The sequence below is a fragment of the Motacilla alba genome, chromosome 1A (genome assembly GCF_015832195.1).
Source record: "Motacilla alba alba isolate MOTALB_02 chromosome 1A, Motacilla_alba_V1.0_pri, whole genome shotgun sequence".
Taxonomy (NCBI): Eukaryota; Metazoa; Chordata; class Aves; order Passeriformes; family Motacillidae; genus Motacilla; species Motacilla alba.
In genome coordinates this window covers 41,554,875-41,576,409 of record NC_052031.1, presented here as the reverse complement: position 1 = coordinate 41,576,409, position 21,535 = coordinate 41,554,875, and the positions used below count along the sequence as shown (strand labels likewise).

The 21,535-nt window shown below is 36.2% G+C and overlaps 2 protein-coding genes across 12 annotated transcripts in view; one reads left to right on the top strand and one right to left on the bottom strand.

Moving 5' to 3' along the window:
• The window catches only part of CEP290 (centrosomal protein 290), a 48,570-nt gene extending 34,134 nt beyond the window's left edge, over positions 1-14,436 (top strand). For 6 of the 10 annotated variants that reach the window (XM_038153129.1, XM_038153128.1, XM_038153126.1 and 3 more), the window contains 14 exons: positions 1,380-1,525; positions 2,375-2,530; positions 3,129-3,252; positions 3,814-4,464; positions 5,492-5,620; positions 5,909-5,995; positions 7,650-7,814; positions 8,144-8,266; positions 8,562-8,722; positions 10,429-10,570; positions 12,200-12,273; positions 12,475-12,578; positions 13,412-13,515; positions 13,808-14,436. In XM_038153129.1, coding sequence (XP_038009057.1) covers positions 1,380-1,525; positions 2,375-2,530; positions 3,129-3,252; positions 3,814-4,464; positions 5,492-5,620; positions 5,909-5,995; positions 7,650-7,814; positions 8,144-8,266; positions 8,562-8,722; positions 10,429-10,570; positions 12,200-12,273; positions 12,475-12,578; positions 13,412-13,515; positions 13,808-13,993 — 2,352 coding nt within the window. In that variant the 3' untranslated portion in view covers positions 13,994-14,436. Of the gene's footprint in view, positions 1-1,379; positions 1,526-2,374; positions 2,531-3,128; positions 3,253-3,813; positions 4,465-5,491; positions 5,621-5,908; positions 5,996-7,649; positions 7,815-8,143; positions 8,267-8,561; positions 8,723-10,428; positions 10,571-12,199; positions 12,274-12,474; positions 12,615-13,411; positions 13,516-13,807 lie in introns of those variants that run through there. The other 4 variants (XM_038153133.1, XM_038153132.1, XM_038153130.1 and 1 more) reach the window with 3 other exon arrangements.
• Positions 17-21,092, bottom strand: C1AH12orf29 (chromosome 1A C12orf29 homolog). Of its 2 annotated transcripts, none has more exons than XM_038153139.1 (7): positions 20,930-21,092; positions 19,093-19,210; positions 18,378-18,473; positions 17,873-17,989; positions 17,309-17,503; positions 16,023-16,192; positions 17-713 (listed from the first exon to the last, which is right to left on the bottom strand). In XM_038153139.1, exons 1-7 carry the CDS (start codon positions 21,017-21,019, stop codon positions 702-704), a joined length of 798 nt encoding a protein of 265 aa, XP_038009067.1. In that variant the 5' UTR covers positions 21,020-21,092; the 3' UTR covers positions 17-701. The 2 variants fall into 2 exon arrangements, with proteins under 2 accessions (XP_038009067.1, XP_038009066.1); XM_038153138.1 differs by lacking the exon at positions 17-713 and adding an exon at positions 14,593-15,543.
• Positions 21,093-21,535: the final 443 nt, after the last annotated feature.

Sequence of the window (21,535 nt, the reverse complement as noted above, 5' to 3'; positions counted from 1 at the left end):
AGCTCATCTGCTGAGGTCAAGATTGTTCACCTCTCTCTATTTCTTTTAAAACCTACCAGCCACCCTTGATCAGAAAAAAAGCAGTTTCATGGCTGCAACTTCTCATGTTTCCCATGCTCTTTGTTACTCCTCTTGTTACTTAGTATCTTAATGTTTTCCTGCTTTTTTCTAATGGATGTTTAATTCTACAAAATCTTGGAACATGAAGATTTTTTAGGTCATGGTGAAATTGATTTACATGAGTTCTGCCAAATGTGCTTTTGTGAAATCAATGCAATAGTAAAAGCATAAAATACTGAGGAGCAAAAGAGTGAATCTTAAAAGGGATGGTGTCTCTATAAGTGATTATTCTTGACAATTGTGATCTCCACATACAAGAAGTTAATATTAGAGTTAATCACTCAGATTAATTTATGTTAATATTATTTTATAAGTTTTTTGCTGGTTTCTTGCTTGTTACTATGTCAGTAACTAATTAGTGTCTGCTCATATTATAAAGTATGCTGGAATATTATAGCATATTTGTGTAATGAGAGTCAGACTATTGATGTATGATGTGAAATATTATTCTACAACTGCACATATGCTTTCAATTAACTTGAAATGTTCTAAATACCTGTTGCTTTGTGTCTAGAGTTATTTTTCTCTCACTTGGCATGCATTTTTCCTGTTTTCCAAGATTTTCCTTTCATTCCATCTCTTCATTGCAGTAACTGTATAGAACAAAACCAGAAAATGATGTACAGGGAATAACAAGAGAAGGAAAATTTCCGACAAAAAATAAACAAAGAAAACCAAACCAAACCAAAAATTTCGTACAGGAATATGGACTGTGATTTTTCAGTAACCATTTGTGATTCTATAGGTACAGGTTTTAACCAATGTATAATTTATAGTTACTGAGTTATTAAGTCTAAGTAGAGATTTCATTTCTTGTAGGAAAAGAAGCTGTGCAGCAGGGGCAAGCAAGCCCCTGGTGAGTTGTAGAAGACAGATCTGTTGTAAATTGCCATACAAAAAAACTTACTTTGTCTTAAATCTAATGTCTAATTTGAAGTAAAAGGACACATTGCACTAGCACCTCTAATTTTATGAAATGCTTCACTTCTTTTTTTTGTAAAATGACTATTAAAATCTAAGGAAGAATTTGGTAGGAGCAATCAACATTATCTTTATGCATTATCTTTATCCACCAATCACAGCAGTGTATTCAGCTGAACCTGCTGCTTAACTATAGCAAATAATATGCCTGCTATGGCTTCCTGGTTTAAACTGATAAATGAAGAATATATAATTCTTAATTTTCTAAAGTGTGTGCTTGTTTTGCTGTAAGAGAAGAAATCAAAGGGAAAAACAGAATCTATTTATGTTCTTCACAGACCTCCAAGGAAGAAATAATTAGATGGGATGAAGGTAAAAAATGGCAAATCAAGATGGAAGGATTGCGGAACAAACTAAGGGAAAAGGAAAAAGAAGCAGATGCTTTATCCAAACAGTTGAATACATTGAAGGAAGTTTATGCAAAGTGAGTTGGTTTTAATTGATTCAGATACAAAATGATGACATAAGGGAAATCCAGATAAGTTTGACATACAGTAATTATTGCAGTTTGTTACATTTATAAGATTGATGGTGAGAATTTGACATTGCTGTTGAGACTAATAATTAACTATTAGTTAATTTTCAAGCAGCAGGCTGCTGACTCTTCAAGTATCCTTTCCCTTGTGGAAGACAACTACCTTTATTAGAAGAAAGTGTCTCAAGATAAAATTAATTTAAGTCCTTTATTAAGCTTCCTGGTTTAGCATTTTATGATTTGCATAAAGAAAATAACAGCTTTATTAAGACAGGCTGTTTCTCACAGTGGTGTTATTTAACCAGGTTGCTAGAACTGGATACTTGTAGTGTTACTGCAGTAATGACAGTTCTAGGATTGTGAGTGGGAAGCCTTTTCACAACCATATGTTCATACACCTTGCAGATGTTTACTTCAGTGAAGTAATGGCAAGATTTTACTGATAAAAGATGTGGTGGTGATTGTAACTGTTACTAAATTGTGATTTGAAACTACTTCAAAATGGCTCTTATTCTTAGCAAGCCTTGCCTGAATTTGACATAGAACAAGGCAAGACCAACAAGTGGTTTATGACGTGCATGATACTGACTTAAGGTCCATTGGATTTTTTTTGGTCTTTGAATTGAGATTTTGGTAAGGCTTTAGTGTCTATACAGTGACCTTATTAAATAGAAAATGGGGTGTGGTTTAGTTGGCAGATAAAATGCAAATGTGCTTCTTTAAGACAGAAAATATTTTCTATTCAAGAAAGCAGGTTAGTAAATGAGCTTTAAAATGTTAATTTACTGGATGTTGCAGGAGTGAAAAAGAGAAAATTGTTCTGCAGAAGAAACTGAAAACTACTGGTGTCACTGTTGACCGTGTTGTTGAAGTAAGAGCCACAGAAATTGAAAAAGAAGTGGAAGAACTAAGAAAACGGAATCTAGAGTTAGAAAATGAAGTTACACACTTGAGGTGGGAAACTTTTTAAAAGAATATAAAAAGTGAGAAATCTAAATTAGTAAAAAAATATGTGGAATGAGATAGTCTCTAATAAGCAAACTGTAATTCAAGAATGAAAAAAAGAAACAGGAGTTTTAAAATTTATTTTTAGAGTCCATTATAAGCAAACTTAAAAGTATTTGGGAGCAGTTGTGCATGTTCAGAGAATATGCAGCATGGGTTCATCATTCTAAAAAGCTAAATAATATGAAAGACATATGGCTTCTATTGTGAAAAATTTTAACTACAGTTTAGAGTTGGTGAAAGTTACTGGAACTGCTGAGTGCAGTTAGGAAGTGCTAACCGTTGTCCACTATCACAGTGGCTAATGTACCTGAGTAATAGAAACTGTATATCTGAAAAGAGCAGGTTCCTTTTGCCAAAGCAAGTATCTTCCTTTCATGGGGATTAGTTGAAATATGGCCAACATTGATTCAGAAACTAGCTTAGAAACACCAGGAAAATCCAGTGCAGAAATCCAGAATTTGACAGTGATTTTACATTAAGGGATGTTTTTCTGCATTAATAGCCATTTGTCTGTTGTTTCGGCTTGATTTGTTTTTTGATGTAGAACACTGCAGGCAATCCCACGAGACTCTGTTGTAGAAGACTTACACTTCAAAAATCAATACCTCCAGGAAAAGCTTCATGCATTGCAGAGACAATGTTCAAGAGAGACGTTTTTGAAACCCCCAGTAAGTTAATTATGTAACCATAGTACATATAATACTACTTAGAAAAGTACTTGTTTTCTATTTGGTATTCTATGTAATTTAGCTGGTTTTATTTAAATGACAGTATCCTACAGCAGGATATAATATACTCAACTTTTAGTGTTTTTAAAAAACCCAAAAAACCAAACACAAAAAACTCCCAAATCCCCAAAATTTAAAGTTTCTGTGTCCTACAGGTAGAAGATGGAATATTCAGCATCCTAGCATATGTGGAGAAATAAGGAAAATATCTTTTTAAACATGAGTCTGCAACTGAGAGACTACTTTTATATTATATAGTGATTAAAAATTAATGATACACAGAGTTTGGGGAAAAAATGAGCTTCAATTCAGTTACATTAGGTGGTTTTGTCCCACTTTGATTTTTACAAGGCTACTTACATTGCAAATTTTTCATTGTTAAGTTTTCTTAAGCTTTCAAGAATAGACTTAACAGTACATTCTAGTTTCCTTTATTTCCTGTTTTCTTTTACTGTGTTCTGCTTTTCTTTCATGCTTCACTCTATCTTCAACTTGACTCAGAGTACATGTGACCAAACTGAACTGACCAAGTCTGTTCCTATCACTGTCAGTAAACAAAAGTATCTGAATTACCTTCACAAGAAATCTATTTCAAATAGGGCTAAAATCAAAAATCAGACTAATAATAGAGTTACTGATGGCAGTGAAGTAGATGAGGACACAGACATGCAAGCATGCATCATGCCTAATGAAGTCCAGGAGACTGCTGCAGAAGCAAGCAGAGAAGTGTCTGCTGAAGAGCACCCTGAAGGTGGTGAGAAATGCAAGGACACAGAGATTTCTAGGGAAGGACTGAAAACCAAAATTATAGCTGAAGCTGGTAAAGAGAACTATGGTGAAAAAGAAGAAAATATAACCCAGCCTGAAAATGGGAAAGATAATGAGAAATGTGAAGAAGAAGAGAGGAAGCAAGAAATCTTCAAGCAGTCAAATGTTGATGAACAAGAATGTATAGAAGAGCCTGATGCTGACAAAATGAGCTGCAATCAGTCTGATTCAGGGCAACCTCCTAATCAAGCTAATGACTGTGAAGCAGAGAAAATAAATATGAATAATGAAATGAATCAACACACTGCAGAGAATAAACAGGAAAATGACCGAAGCTGTACAGAAGGGATTGAAACTACCCCAGAATTTTGTGAAATGCCTGAGGTTTGATACTGTAGTGGCCCTCTAGCATTTCTTCAGTACAAATGATGTAGAAATAGAATAGTTTGATCTTCATAAAGCAGTACTTTCCTATGCAGGGATATTGAAGTACTCACCAAGTGGTCCATAAAGCAAACTTTATACTTTCATGATAGCATACATGTCAGCTCGCAAGCAGACTACTGTCAATTCTAAAATTTTGATCCAGAGAGTTTACAAATAATCCTAAAGATACATGGAGCTAGTTGATGTCCTTCATTCTTTAAGAGACTTATGATATGTTATTATTTACACTAAAAAAAAAATGCTTTAATGAAGCAAATACTTGTTTGCTCTAGTTAGTGATAAAGTAATGAATCATACAGTTAATTCCCAAATTACATAAATGAAAAACACTGATTATTAAATTATTAAAAGGTTTTACTCTTTACTAGTCAGGCATAATAATTTACTGCCTCACTATGATTTCAGTTGGCACTATTAAGTATGCAAAGCTGTCTTTGTGTAGTTGAAATCACTATCCTCCATGGATAAAGACTTAAGATTTTGGGAACTAACAGATTCAATGAGAGTTACATACTACTATTCCTGGCTTGCTCTCTGATCTGTTTGACATAATTGAAATTTCTTATGACGTATGTGCTACTTAAAACACTATCAGAGTATGCTCTTAAAATTAGATGCTGTTCCCAGGTACAGTGTCACAGCTTATTTCATTCAGTAGCTTCTTTATCTTTTAGTCTTTGAGGTTTACTTCTACAGAATAGTTTGAGAAGTAATTTTGGTTTGACTAACTGTTTACTGATTTATACTGATCTGTAAACTTCCCTTAAAGGTTAAGCAAGTTTAAGAAATGTAGGAGAAGGTGGTAAAATCAAAGCAGATTAGATCAAAACTGGTAATAATACTTTATTTTTTAATTTCTGTGAAAAATACTAGTTTTCTGTTGCTCTTAATCAGCTACAACTGATAGTTGTATTGAATTAGTACATTACCATTTAATAATAACTTTTCCCCCTCTTTTCTCAAGACATCAGGAACGGGATCAAGTGATCAGTATCGAAGAAAAGAAGAAAAGGAAAATTTAAGATTGTCATGTGAAAACATTGAGCTAAGATTCCAACTAGAGCAGGCCAATAAAGATTTGCCAAGACTAAAGGTAACAGCTTCTGACTTTAATCCCCTTTACCCTCACACTCATCAGGGAATTGATTAAAAAGAAATGGATATTTTTTCTGTACATACTGTAAATTTTTCATGTTTTTACAGAAGATGAGAAGGTTGAATAGCTGGTAGATATAATGGAAAATGTGATTGAGATGGGAAATTGCTTTCTCTTAAATTTTTCTGAGTAAAACCACTGTAATTTTCTTCACCAGTTTTTCACCTCAATTTGCAATCTAAGTTGCTTATTACTTTTTTGGTTTGGTTTTTTTTTTGCTTGTAGGACCAAGTAGAGGACTTAAAAGAAATGTGTGAACTTCTCAAAAAAGAGAAAGCAGAAGCTGAACGAAAGCTGAACAGCATTAGAGGGGTGAGTATTTTAACAGCACTTTCATCATAAGTAAATGAAAAAAATGCAAAAAAAGAGCTAAGTATTATTGAAGTGACATCATTTGGAATCAACCAAAACCAAACATGAATTGGTCTTGTTTATTTTATTGACAAAACGCTATAATGAATTAATGACATTAAGTTAACAGGACCATTAGAATGACTATTAAATATTTGCACTATCATGGCCTTATTTTGTCATTTTGGATTAGTTACCTTCAGAAGCATATTTGTACAATAAATAGCAGTTACAGCCGTAATAATGAAAATTATATTATTGTATTTATATAAATGATTTGATGCAGATGTTGAAAGGTTAAATTACTGTTAGTGAAGGTTTTTGTTTGCTGTACTGTGGAAGGTGACACAGCTAAATTTTACCCTAGCTACTGTCAACTACCTTAATAAAACAGTAGTTCCAAAGTTAAAAGGAAAAAAGTACTCAGCAGTGTGTCTCCTGCAGCTCACTTATCAAACTATTTGTGTGACCTTCTAGAGAAAGCCGAACTCATAAAAGCTCCTAAGTGACTTTGTAGCTCAGTCTACAAGGAGAATTGAGTTCTGCTTCTGAATACCTGGAAAAGATCAGATATTTTTCATTCTTTTACTCATGCTTTGCATGAACTGCTTGTGTATCTGTCTCTCTTATGCAGTGGTATTCTTGGGCAAGAAAATTCAGTTTATACAACTGTTTCACGCAAAGGTTCTGAGGAGAAAGCAAATTCTGAATCCTTCTCCATTCACAGGCAGCAAGATGTGACAGGTTTTTCTTTAACTCTGCTGTGTACCAACACAAACCTCCTAATCCCTCTAATTACTTTAAAGAAAAATAAATACTTTTTAATCATGAAATTTGGTTACTATGTACATTTATGTAGAAGTCCAGGGAGTAAAATCCTCCCCATTTTCCTTATGAGATACCTTATGGCCCCAGAACTAGAATCAGCAGCATCTTTAAATTATGATTGCTGAGGAAATTGCTACTAAGAGGATGAGAAAACAAATGGATTTGAAGACTCCCTAACAGACTTTTTAACTCATTAATTAATGTAGTGAAAGAAGAAAAATAGAGAAATTACAATATTTTCCCCCACATTTATTTATTTATCATTTTGAAAGAAGAATATATTTCTTTGGAAAGGGAGATCTACTTATGCTTTAATATATAGTTCTTCTGTCACTTTAATTCAGCAGAAGTGTTGCTCAAAAGGGCCCTCTTTTCTTCCCTCAAGCCCAGCATTTTTCTCCAATGCCCCCAACAGTAATTGCATGGTTGTTGGATTGGGGAATTTTTCTACAAGAAAAGCTAAATGAATTAGGTAGTTCTTTGATTTATTTTCCTAATATTTCAGTTTAGTTCACAAGTACAGCAGATTTTGAGACTTAACTGCAGCCCTTTAGTGTAATGTAGAAAATGAAGGAGTTGATTTGTTGACTTGGGGAATTAATAAATCATTGGAGAGGTAAGTATGCTAGAAATTCTAGGGTTCAAGTCATATCAAAATAAAGCATCTTTTTTTCCTATAAATATGAATTGTAATGGGAAATAAGCAATAAAGTAAGATTTGGAGTATCTCAGAATGTTAAGATGAACTATTTGCTCACTTTCACTTTTTTCCTTCCCCACTCTGTAGGCTGGTAGGAGTGGAAAGACAGTCCCAGAACTGGAAAAAACAATTGGCTTGATGAAAAAGGTTGTAGAGAGAGTCCAAAGAGAAAATGAAGAACTGAAAAAAGCTCCAGCTGTGGTTTCTAATGAGAAATTACTTGGTCTTGAGCAGGAAAATGAGAGGCTAAAGGTACAGATTTATCTCCAGTAACTATATTTAAGAAACAGTTTATATGCAAGTTAGTAACAAAATGGAGTAGCAAGCCTGTTGACACTGATTGGCACAAAACTGTTTTGAAAATGCCAGATATTAAATATATAGAACAGAAAGGCAAAGCTTCATTTTAGCATAATATACTGCACAGTTTAAGGTACTTTGTACCTTAAGGATATATTTAACTATGTGGTAAAATGTTCAGTGTGCTAAGTAGCTGTAGCTATGCTGTGCTTTAAAAATGGAAATCTGAAATCTTCTACTAAGCGATGTAAATGTGTTTTAACAAATTGTTTGATCTTTAGTCTGAAATGGAAAAAAAGAAACTTGATCTGGAGGGCCAGCTGAATGTGCATTATGAATCTAAAACCAAAGGAATGGAAAAACTCATTACTGAAAATGAGAGGCTGCGTAAAGAACTGAAAAAGGTATGATCATTTTAATGCATCCCTTCATTTCCACTAGGCACTGGTTATGGTAAGTATATGGTTTGTATTTTTCTTAATGGTTGATATAACACTGATATTGCCATGACCATTTTATTTCACTATATATGGAGAGGAGATATCCAAGGACCAGCCCAAGACCAAATCTGGAAACTGTAGTGCTAGTAGTCTTGGATGCAGTTTTCTTCTACATCAGCACTGACCCTCTCTCACCATCGTTTGAGATGCTTCATGTGAGGTTAAGCATTTCATAAACTTTGCTTTTATTGAACAATAGGAAGCTGACAGTGGAGAGAAGCTACGAATAGAGAAGAGTAACTTGGAGATATTAAATGGGAAGTTAAATGTCCAGCTGGAGGAAACCATTAAGAAGCTAAATTTGGCTGAGAGCCAGTTTGATGGAGCTGACAGCAGAAACTGGAAGTCCATTGTAACAAGGTAGGAGTTGAGAATGTATGTAATAAGAGGACAGCAAAATTATACAATTCTTATGCTATTAAGAGAAATAAACAACCTGTGTCTTGCATAAGGATGGCAGCAAATGTTTGGTAAGAAATACTTAGTCCTGGACTCCTGGATGACTTCAGGGTGAAGTAAGTTGATGTGTTGCAAAGTACTCTTTAATAAACAGAAATTGAAGGTATCTACAAAATCAGGGCCTCTGACAGTAAACTTGGTAGGGCATAAAATCAGCTGGACAGGAGAGAGACTAGTCTAATTTCATCTTAGGTCAGATCACTGTTGATGTCAAAGATTTTACTTCCTTCCCAGTCTTGAACTCCCACAGGATCTCTTGGAGGGTCTACTGCTACTCTGACATATTGCCGAGCCATTTCTTCATTGAGACTTCAAAAAGCCATTTAGTTGTTTTTAACCTTCCCCTGAACTATCCAGTGAGGTAAAATGTCTCTATGCAAGGCCAGATGACAACCATAATTTGTCTAAGGAAGGAGAGCAAAACCAACTGCAGGACAGGAAGGAAGTAGCTAATGGCTACAGCAGAGAGAGGATATGAGCATGCAGTGAAGATCATAGGCCCTTAACAGCTGGCATATCGGCTCAGCAGTATTCATACATTTATTCTTTTGGTTTTCACCTCTTGAAAAACATTTCTACTTGGTTCTGTTTAGTTGAGAGATAGATAGTTATGTATAGGTACAAAATACATGGTCATGTTTAATTGGTCTTGCCTATTTCAACTCATGTGAATAAAGCCTTCTATTTGCATTTACTTTAATATGAATTTAAAGTTAAGTTAATAACATAATGACCTTACTAACTTAGAGAAGCTGCTTGGGGAACTTTAACATGCAATCCACCTCACCAGCACATCTACCAATGCATATACACAGTAACAGTAAGTGTTTCTTAGGGCAGACAAAGGGGTGTCATCCCAATGACCCTTCAGAAGACTCTGGCAGGTAGCAAGGTGTTGGACACTGTATTGCTGTCTGAAAATCCAGATGGATTCAGATGGGAGACTGGGCTATGTGACCTGTAGAGGTACCTTACAACATTTCAAATTCTACACAAATCTTTTTGTAGCCTTGTAAAACTCAAAGCTAAATGGTATCTTCCTCAGACTGCTGTTCCTCCAGGGTAAACTATTTACTGCAGAACAGTTTTGGCCTTGGAGTCTTCATCTTCTGCATCTGTATTAGCCCTTTTCTCAGTACATTTTCCATAAATTACTAAATCATTAAAAAAATACTTTCAAAGGTGTAACATTAAAGTAAGATCCAACTAGTGTACATATTGCACCGGTATGTACACTTTTAGCAGCAGGTGTTTGGGGTTTATGTGCAATAGCATAAAAAGATTCCTGTCCCCTTTTAATAAAACCTATTGCTAAAACCTAAAGCTTCCTATTGTTCCCTTTTAATAAAGTGTAGGCACAAAAAGAGAACTACAGAAGGGTAATATCTAGAAAAGCCTTTATTTATTCAAGGATTAAAGATGTGTTTCTCATAATGCTTTTTTCAGCAAACTATATTTATAAGGCCAGTGGTTATTTCAAGGCTAATGTCCCAAACATATTTTAGTGTGTATTTTACAGCATTTATTATCCTAAAGATATTTTAATCTCTGCTTCTGCATAAGTATAAACTTCTGCTCTTATTTTTTCTAAATAAAAATACTGCCAGAATGCAGGAAACTAAGTTGAAGGAAATGGAAGCAGATATTGCTAAAAAAACCCAAAGCATTGCTAACCTTAAACGGCTGCTTCAGGAAGCAACAGAACGTGAACAAAATGCTGATAAAAATTTACAAGACCTAAAAGAACAAGTGAGTAAAATTTAGCTAGATAACTCTGAAAGTAAAATGCTTAATTTGTCTTTGTAATGTCTCTAGTGGCAGAATACTTGTTTTTTCTTCAATCCTTTATATTTTTAGGATTTTTTTTGCTATATTTACATACTTTAGCCAATTAATGAGGTTTACCACATATTATCAATATATATTCTCGACTTGCAGTCTGAGGAAAGCTATTATTTTTCTTCTGTGTTCTTCTGTAGAGTTTTTTACTATAGTTTCAGTGATCGCATGAAAGCCTGTAGATAGATGCTTCAAAAGGTCTTATAATCTTTCCAGCTTCTTGTGCAGTGAGGTTGCTGAAGAAATTTCCCTATTCCCTCCAGTTTGGTTTTTTTGATGAGGGGCAGGAGCATATTGAGTTCACTATCCCAAATAGGATTCTCATTTCTGTTTCCAGTCTGGTCTCTTATGTGCAGTCTCCAGTAGTCTTACAAGTACTATTGAATGTGTGGAAGAGTTAATGAATTTTGAACTCAGGTACCTTTGAATAGATGCATCGTGTTTTGGCTTTTAAGTACAGAGGTGCAGTCCTAGCACTGCCCCTACATTAGCTTTCATCTTCTCGTTTATTTATATGCAGATGATTTTCTTCCCCATGCACCTGGTACTGGCCCTTCTCAGTGTAAGGTATCAAATAAAAAACTTCCAATTTGTGAAGTCAGATATATTTATTATGTAAGGAAGTAGATGTGTTCAATAAATACAACTTGGAATTGATTCCTGTAAAACAATTACTTTGTTAGTTTTTTCCTGGTTTTCCTTTTCTAGCATCAGTGTTAGTAACATGAAATAAATACCAGCAGCAAATTTAACAGAGAGATAAAAGTATTACTCTGGGAGCTACACAGTTTCGTTTCTTTCATGTCTCAAACATTGATGAAGTGATGAGATCAAAGTTAACTGCATTTCAAAAAACAGAGCCTGATTGTGTAAAAAAAAAATAACCCAAATCCTTACCATGTTAAGTAGTAACAGAACAAAAACCTATCATTGCCAGTGGCCTCATGCGACTTCAACATTTATTACCTGTATATAATCATATATTTAAACCACTGTTGTGCTCCTGCATCTTTACCAGGCATCTCTTTCAGAGAGATGGTCAGGGACCTCTTCTAACTTAACTGCAGGTCACCCTAGTCAGTGTACCCTCTTTGGGGTTGTCATTGCAAATCACAGGATTTTCATACAATCTTTCAAAATGAACTGGGACAACCATATGCAAATAAGCCCATCAGTAGTATTTTTAAAGCATTTAAATTATTTAGGCATATCAATTCCTTATGCATATGTATACAGTATGTTGGTGTAGCTATGTATCCAACTTTCTTTGTAAGTCTAACTTCTAAACACTTATTTCTTCACCCTTCATGAAATACGTAGCAATGATCTTTACTAACTTTGGAAAGGCTGTCAAGAGTGAGCTTTGTGTGTAGAAATGGTATCGGAACAATTTATTTTTTTCTGATAGCTTAATGTCTTGTTACATCCTTAGCATTATTTTCATTCTTTTCTAATCTTGTATTCAAGAGAACTCTATCTGAACTGCATTGCCATGGATATTGTTTTGAAGAATAAAACTTCCTTAATTTTTCTTTTAAGATTGAGCATCTTAAACATCTTCCTGAAGGTGCAGGGACAGAGCAAAACATCATGAAGGAGCTTCAGCTTTTAAGGTAATGTACTTCTAAACTAACTAAACACCTCAGCCAATATACATGAAATAAGATCAGGAAATGGCCAATGCAATTTTTAGTTAAATATTTTATGTTTTAAACTATTTTAATAATTAAAATATTTCAATAGTTTAAATATTTTAATAATTCAGTATTTTAATACATTAAATATTTTAATGAATATTTTTTAAAATATTCTAGATTAACTAATAGTCAATTAGAGAAAGACAAAGCAGAACTAGTGCATCTGATGAAGGCTTCTAAGAATGAAAGACACGACTCCACAAGTGAAGGTCCTGCAGCTGGTAATAATTTTCAATATCTTAAAATAATGATGATCTTGTATTTAGGGTCTAAAACTACTTAATATGTGTGTGCAAAGTCATGATAAATCTACAGCATTATTTGAAGCAGATTCATGCTGAAGTAGTATAAACTGAAGCAGATTAAGGTGTTGGATTTTGAGTACATATAGAAGCTTTTTGAAGAGAATTTTCACTAAAAATCTCCATTATCAATTATTTTGAGCACCAGGCTATAAACTTTGTATGATTTTCCCCTCACAAGAAGGTGTGTAGTTCCTGCCCCCACCTGCTTTATTAACCTCAAAATACTGTAAGATGTCATTCATTCATTGAAATCCTCTTTCCTTTGGCTTTGGGTTCAAAGATGCTAGAGAATGAGTGTTATTTCCAGTTACCAGGTCTGTGAAGAATTTAAGACCTAGCAGGCATCATTCCCTTGGGAAAAGCAGAGCACTATGGAGCAGCACACTGCCATATGACTGGAGGAAAAACCCATAACAAACCCGACTGAAATAATGAATATATGCAACAAGATCCTTACGGTATTTCCAAACTTCCTGCACTTAATTTAGAGGAGGTGTACAAGCTGTATTTCTCAAAGGTGTGCTAACAGACTGGCCACTGGGCTACTGCATCCAATCACAGGAACTAGACACCACTGCCTAACTGGTACAAGAACTAAGGAAAAGCCCAGGTGACTTCAATGTTTGGTGATCCCAATTGGTTTATTTACCTGTTCTGGCTTTCAGGAGATGCAGAATTATTGAAACAAGATTATTTGTGCCATGGGCTTTCACTACTTAAAATTTTATAAAAAAACTTTATTTTTGCAGGACATAATGAAACTCTAGAGAATAAAATTGACAAACTACTGAAAGAAATGGATGACCTCCAGTCACAGCTAGAGGTTTCAGAGCTCGAAAAACAGAAATTAAAGGTGAGCTGCAAGGATCATCCCAGGCAAGATAATAAGCAAAACTACGGTTAGCTAGAAAGAGCTGTTTAATAGCTGAATTAATATTTAATGACAAAGTCAATTTTTAAACATTGTTTACAAAGCCTATTTTGTTTTTATGAAGGTAAAGTTTTTTATGGATAGAGTTTTTTGCTTCTAGACAAGATTGTTATTCTCTTATCATATAATTCCTCAAGAAAAAGGCAAAAAAAGGTGTTGTGTGGGATTAACAAAGTTCTGGATAAAGATGGTATTCCTTCATTCTTTTCAATAGGAAGAGACAAAAGAGCTGAGAAGAGAACTAGAAACCTATGATCCTTCCTTTTTTGAAGAACTTGAGGATCTAAAATATAACTACAAGGAAGAAGTAAAAAAAAATATTATCTTGGAAGAGAGATTGAAGCAGCTTTGTGAAGAGTTTAGCATTCAGGATAGTCCAGGCAATATTTCTGTTGATTAGGGTAGTGTTCAGTATCCTCATCATTGATACAAAAAATAAAATTTTCTGTGTTTGTCTTGGAATTATACAAGTCTGTTAAAGTTATGTTAGTTGGCACACACCTAAGAGGGCAGAATTGGATTATTCAACAGTTCATTGCCAGTATTTATATACAAAAGGCAAAAGAGAAGTGAGTTTTACCTCTCCCAGCTCTTGTACAATAATATATTTTAATTCAGAACAGTTAATTTGGGTAATAAGGTGTCAGGTGAAACAAACTTTGGGCTTCTGTTAAAAAGTTAGTAAACCTTTAAACTGTCAGCATACTAAGTATGCTAAGTCCCAGATCAGTAACAATAAGTAATTTGCTCTCGTTGTTTTGTGCAACCATAATGTTTAACTCTGAACTCAGGGCGAGTGTGCTGGATGTCTGTTCTTACCTTCCTGGTTATTTTTACCTCAGTGTTAAAAAATTCCAAGAACAAAGAACTGAAAATGAAGCTATAGTATTTCAGCCAAACCACTGGTATTTTTGTACATAATTGATTCTTCATTTTGTTTGTTTTATATTGCTGGATGTATACTTTTATAGCAGAGATGAAATAAAGCCAACTCAAATGATCATTCAGTCTCACGTTTATTATTTATATACCTTATCTTACTTAATATGCCTGTGATGAAGTTTCCTAATTGAGACACAGTTGTAAATGGGAATTACTAAGCCAAGTCATGTTTCTCCCTACTTACTAGGCTCTCCAAAATAAAATTATTTTCTATTATTTATTCTTTTTGTCCCAAAATAGTGCAAGTGCCTGTAAGATACAGGTTAACTGGGTTTTTAAATAATAGCATAACACTGCAGATGTACAGTTAAGTGATACCAGGATGTTTTCCCCCGTAAGAAACAGTTACAACTTCAAAAAAAAGTGTCCAATTTTAGAACTAATTCTGGTCCCAACTGAAATATGTCTTTTTACTGTTAAGAAGCTTTATGCTAAGTCTCAAATCTACATGCAACAGGGTCATAATAATTACATTTGTAGAAGTACAACCTATGTAATGTTTCCAGTTGATCGCATTCATTAGTAAAGCTTTTAGGACCAGCCAGTGGTAGAAAACATACTTCCTACGCTTAATGCTAACAGTTTCCAGGAATGTGTTCAAAAGTTAAAGATTCTTCATAAAATAAACATGCTGGAAGCTTGATCTCTGCTCTGGCTGTCATTTCTCTGTTATTTAGTCATGTAGGATAAACTTAAAATGATACAATATTACCTGGGCTGTTGCCTAAGCTAGAAGAGTATTCATGAAGAATTCTGTGACAGACACAAGTAAGAGGAATGCAGAACATACAACAATTAACTTAAAATAAAAAAATAATTTCAAGCATCAAACTTGATGTCTTTGAGTCTGTCAAATTTTTGTCCATCCAACATTGAAAAATGGTGAAACAAACTCTTTGGTTCAAAGTCATAGTCACACTTAGTTCCATTAAAAGAAATTACAACAGGTTGAGAATTCAGGTATGTCTCTGCAAGTGGCCAAGGTAAACCAAGATGATGGCGATGGAGCTAAAAGTAAAGGAAAGAGGATCAGTTCAGCCATTTTGATAGAGTGGTGCAAAAATTCCCAGCTTGGGAAGTGTGTGGGTGTCTGTGGATTCTAGGATCCTCTGCATCAGGGCACTTAAAACCATTAATAAGTTATCAGAAATAATACAAACATGCTAATTAATCAGAAATCACATTCTTATTAATAATACTTGTTCTATTAGTCAACATTACGAGAACCTAATTCTGAAATACAGGAAATAAGCTTAAAAACTAATGATTTCTATACAGAGGCAAGAAAATATGTTCTCAATTACTTTTATAAGCATGTTGGGAATGAAAAAGTTCAACATGTTATGTTGTCACTGTAGTGATTCTAACTGTACTGTCATCTCATTTGCTGGAAAACATTTACTATTAAAGAATTTGGAAAAAAATACAAAAAATTAATACAGCACACCACATTTTATGAATTCTTACAGTGCTTTCCACATACTTACCTTGATTAAACATCCGTCATGGCAGTGCCACACAATTCCTTCAACTTTACCCTCCGTACAGCTTTCAAACCAAGACAGTATGTCATTTTGCTTCAAGGCAGGTGGATTCTTTATTTCAAATGCTCCATGTGGGACCAGAAGATGTACTGGGTGCTTCTTGCTTCCCAATCCTACATTTAAAGAAACAAATACCTTCCTCCTAGTTACTGTGTTTCCTCACTTTTGTTATTGCAGACATCTTAAAAGCACTCTGTAAAGGTAAACTTCTATTAGATACTACAATATTGTCCTGCCTTCCACAGAACAGTTAATTAAACTTTTAAGTACCAAATGCAGCTGTCTCTCCTCACATTTTAATTTATATTTATTAAAACCTCCTCCTCCTTTGTATAAAATAAACATGACACAGATTTATACAGCTGTCTGTTTTTCTGTTGTGGTCACCTCCTCAGTCACCATACAGCAACCAGCTAAATCCTTCACGCTTCAGATCACGATCAACGGCACAAACACCTTAGTTCCTGAAAATCTGGCATATCTTCTCATGAATGCTTAGAACTGGGCTGTTAACAACTGCATTGCCTTTTCCTGTTAACATTAATCTTCATTTAAGAACACGGCTATTAGAACTTTTTGTTTCAATTCTTGTACATACTGAGAAAATGCTTAGAACCAGGTAGGACTATTTTTCCTATCCATCCTTGCAAGTTATCCTTACAGCAAAGCACAAAAGTTAGAACTCACTTGTGCTCATATGTAATTGGTTTCTCATTATCAGGCCTTTAAAGGAAGAAGCCACAACTGAAATTTAGCCTAAATTACATTTCCTTAAAAAAAATCTTATTTTATAATTTAAAAACTGCAACTTGTGGGGGCTCCAAAAACTAACTTTAGGGGCTCCAAAAAATTGGCTGAATAAAGTTTTCTACTTCAATTCATCAAAAGAGTATGTAAAAAAGTGAAGGCTCCAAGAAACAAAAAAAATCTATTAGTATTTTAACAATAATATTTACAACAGTTTTTCCATTCAAAATATTTTTTGAAAGACAAAAGCAATGCATTTTTATAGTAACAGGTTTAATAGACATAACTAGTCCCATGACAACTCAGCTTTCTAAGGTGAGTATTTCTGGGTGAGAGTTCCTTCAGCTAGCCCTTTCTCTCCTTTCTAAGAAGGCTGCTACTGGAAAACTCTTTTAAAAAACTAACACAAAGAAAATTCATTGATTTCACTCAAAAATACCACTGAAGAAAAAAGTGTTTAAGAACAGACTATATAAACTTACCATATGGATTTGCATTGATATTAGTTCCAATAAGCTCCAATGTTTGTTCTAAAATTTCTGATAATGGCACGGGACTGATTTCCAGAAGCCCTGGCTCAGCATGGTGTTTCAATACCAGTGCTACTCCAGCCTCATAATTTACAACAGATGAGTGCCAGCAATACTGCTTACTGTTCTTCTCCACAGGCACCCAACCTACGAGAAAACACATTTTACCAAAGTAAATATCTGAAGTTATTAAATGCATACTAGAAGCTGTTACAGGCATTATAAAAAAACCTACAGTTAACTACAAACAGAAAGTGTAAAAACTGTAGTACCTCAGAAGAATGCAAATGTGACAATTCTGCCTTCAGCTGAAGGCCTGTAAGTTTGTACAGCAAACTGCAATTATTTCCATGTGTCAGAAGAACAAAGCCTTTCTGGATAACAAATGAATGACATTCCAATTTTATTTTTGCTGAATATGTTAACTACTATTTTTAACTCTGGAATTAATTCTAATTCACGTCAGAAATTCACACACACCTTTCCCCAGTTTTACCTGTGCTGCATCATAGGTACCTGGCATATGTCCATTTTCATCAGGCAAAGGATTGCCATTAGAGAACTCTAGGTCCTTCGCTGGAATCCAGGTATCTGGAACAGGCTTGAAATCCTCTTCAATATTCCAAACAAATTCTAGACATAGAAATGCAATACTTCATTTTTGGTAAACTGTTAACCAACTTTGCTTTAGTTGTCTTTGAATGCAATTATCAAAATACGATTGATCTGAACCTTGTTTGTTACAGACAGTAGTCCCCGTTACTTTGTACAAACGCCAGCATCTGTCACACTCAAGTGGTTTACCATTAGGATAGTTTAAAGATGCATTTAGCCTTTAAGAAGTTTAAAAGTTAAAAAATTAGGATGAAAAATTTAGCTACCTATTCCAGTTTAAAGCTCTTCAATGTAAAGGGTGATGTTAACAAAACTGGAGCAGGATAACTGATTATTTGTTAGCCCAGTTGTTTTTCTAACTGGTTAACTTAAATTGTCAAAGAGAAGGAAAGAAATCTTCACTAACCTTTACAATCTTCCAATGAATACAAGAATCGTTTAAACCTTTTTTCACCTTGTTTGGAGGGTTTTCGATCCAACCTGGCCCACAGATAGGGTTGTCCTAGGAGTTTCCAAAGGCAAAACCAGCACTTTACTGAGGTGACCATACCCTGCAGACTACTGAAATCAACTACATAACAGACACAACAGGAATTCCTATTTGTCACTAGAGTAATTTTATAAGCAAAGCCATCCACTATTTAATTCAAAGTACACTATGTGAATTTCCAAATCTCTTTTAGATTCTATGTTCAGTCCTGCCTAGTGTAATACAGAGTTTACTTACAACTGCAGGTGAAGGCATCAGCCCCAGTGAGTCAATGAACCACAGTCTTCTTGTTTCCTCCCAACCTCTGTACTTCTATAAATTTTCCCCAAGAAAATTTGACACACTATTGTACATGACCCAGTTTGCAAGGAAGACTTACTAATAGGAAGTTTGAAAACTGGAGTAGTTCCTGGATGTTCATATTCACTTAAATCATACTTCAGGTATTTTAGAGAGCAAATGCTAGAACAACTTTAGAAACACCTTCTAAGTCTATGGTAACTATTACTTTGTAGTGAAGATGACATTTGAATTCACAACAGCTGTAAATAAATCGTACAAAAAAAGGGAAAACTAAGTAAAATGAATTATAGTCAGCATGAGAAATCAGCAAATGGATCTTCCTTATTACCTTTATATGTTGTTACATAACAGCAGGTTCCATCCACCTTTTCAGTAGGAACTGCATTGTGTACATCTGCCTCTAATGCCTTTCCAGTTATAGTGTCAGTTGCCAAAACTTTAAATGGCTGAAAAGAAGACAAGTGACTATGTTACTGCCTTGCTCTCATAGGGATTCTTGCTCCTTTTACAGCTGGCCTCTATAAATCCAGATCTTTAAGTATTACACATTATAGGGCTGATTTCTAATAGTTTCTTCAAAACTTGATAGTTTGCAAAGTACTCTAAGAGAGAAGAACTAGGGCAATCTGTTCGTAAAGTCTCTCCCTCTTTCCCAGTCTCAATTATTATTTAGAAACCATTTTGCTTTCCAATTTAAACAGGACATATGAACTACAAGGGTTCCAGTCCAGAACAGCAGCATTTTGGGATCCACCTTCCTGCATTAGGGTGGCAACAGAAATTCCTCCCAACTAGTTCTCCCCAGCTTTCAGTCTGGAGATGAAAGTCAATAGCACCATGTTAGTGCAATACACAGAGCAGGTGTGCTTTTGCAAGGTAGCAAAAGCATCCTGGTATTAAACACTTAGTATCAGCAATGTCAGTTAAATGCTTTTGCGCATGGAAAGAGCAAGAAATACATGATCTGTGGATCTTAAGCAGCAACTAGTACCAATTTCTAGGACTTCTGTACAGCTTCTTTAACAGTTTCACTGCAAACATGTAATCAGTTGTGTTTGGATTCAAATCTTTTTCTCTGTAATCATCATACCTCCCTCTTCTCTCCCCAGTCAACTTAGTCTTTTAATCTGGACTCTCTCTTCTAGCAAAACACAAAGCAAGTCCTTGTCTTGCAGAAGTCTTGAAACAGAATGTGGAATTCATAAAATAAGAACCTGTGTTACATGAAATGACTGTTTCATATTGTAAGATGTGTAACCATAACAAGCAGCATATATGAAGATTACATTAAAAATTTCAGGGTAATGACAAAACATACCATTGGTTTTACCACCAGTACCACTCCCTTTCTTCCCTACCAGTCATAACCATGTTTTATCCTTGAACTTTAAAAAGCAATACAAAAAACAAATCAAAGCAACAACAAAAAGTACAAAAAAACCCAAGCCAAAACCAGCCAAACAAAAATAGCACATGACAGTTCCAGATCTATTAATCTGTTAGGTTTTTCTGTGCGAAGAATCACCAGTGTATGGAGGTATATTACCTTTATTGAGATGGTTTAACTCTAAGTTGAACAATTATGTTACTGTTATGGCAACCACTTCAGCTCTTTCATCCAGAAGCCAATCACCAAGGGGAGAAGGTCACCCACAACTGCATTCAATCTCACTACACAGTTGCTACTAAAATCAGGGAACACAAACTGGAGGTGTGCAGCTGGACAGGTGATTGTGCCGCCCCAAACTGTCTACATCTCACAGCCTCATTTTTCTTCCTACGAGGCTCACAGGTGGCAATGGCAGGACGGTTTCACACAGGCTCCCCGTGCGGTCATGCTGGAGCGGCCTTCACTTAGAAAAAGCAAACACAGCATCAGGGTGAACACCTGTATGCACTTGCCAGGAAAAGCGTGGGGCTGAGCTGACACGGCACTCAGACGGGCCTTCCTCTCTGCATTTTAGCGGGAGACCCCTATACCAGCCTGTCCCGTGAGGTTCCTTTAAATCTACAGCCAACCTTCTGGCCACCTGGCCGTGGCTAGGGGCTCTGACACGGTCCGTGCTGTTGCAAGCCGCGGCCCAGCGGTTTCCCCTGGGCACGGGCACGGGCCCTGCCCCACCTGCCTGCTCCCCGTCCTCCCGTCCCGGTGCTGCCCCAGTCACCTGTCGTTCCCGCTTGGCCGAGGGCTCGTCCTTCACCTCGGTGACGAACAGACACGGCACCTTGCGCTGCACGGCGCCCCGCCGCCTCATGGCCCCGGCCGGCCGCCCGCACCCGCCGCCGCCGTGCCTGCGCCCGCCCGCCCGCGCTGCGCCACGGGAAATGGAGTCCGCCGCGGCCGCCGCCGGGGGCGCTGCTGCTGCGCGGGGCGGGGCCGCCTCCCGTCTCACATCAGGCCCAGCGGCGCCGTGGCTCCCTCGCCCGGCCCGGCCCGGCTGGGGGCAGCTGCGCTTTCTCCAGCGCCGGCTCCTGCGAGAGTAGACTCCTATGGACTCCTGGGTCTATAGGTTCTGCCAGGAACTTACTCCAGCGCGGGCTTCTCATGGGGTCACAGCCGCCTTTGGGTGCACCCAGCTGCCCTGGCGTGGGGCCCTGCGCCGGCTGCAGGTCCATCTCTGCTGCGCCGTGGATCTCCATGGGCTGCAGCGGCACAGCTGCCTCACCATGGCCTTCACCACGGGCTGCAGGAGACACTCTCTGCCCCGGCATCTGGAGCACCTTCTCCCCCTTCTTCTTTCCTGACCTTGGTGGCTGAGGGTTCTTTCTCT

What these genes read in the sequence shown, in the direction of transcription:
- C1AH12orf29 (XM_038153138.1), bottom strand. Translation starts at nt 21,019, where the DNA reads ATGAGGCGGCGGGGCGCCGTGCAGCGCAAGGTGCCGTGTCTGTTCGTC. An exon ending in CGGCCAAGCGGGAACGACAG is followed by an intron (nt 19,211 to 20,929) that starts GTGACTGGGGCA and finishes TCTTCTTTTCAG; the next exon opens with CCATTTAAAGTTTTGGCAAC. An exon ending in ATGACGGATGTTTAATCAAG is followed by an intron (nt 15,544 to 16,022) that starts GTAAGTATGTGG and finishes CTTTACTTTTAG; the next exon opens with CTCCATCGCCATCATCTTGG.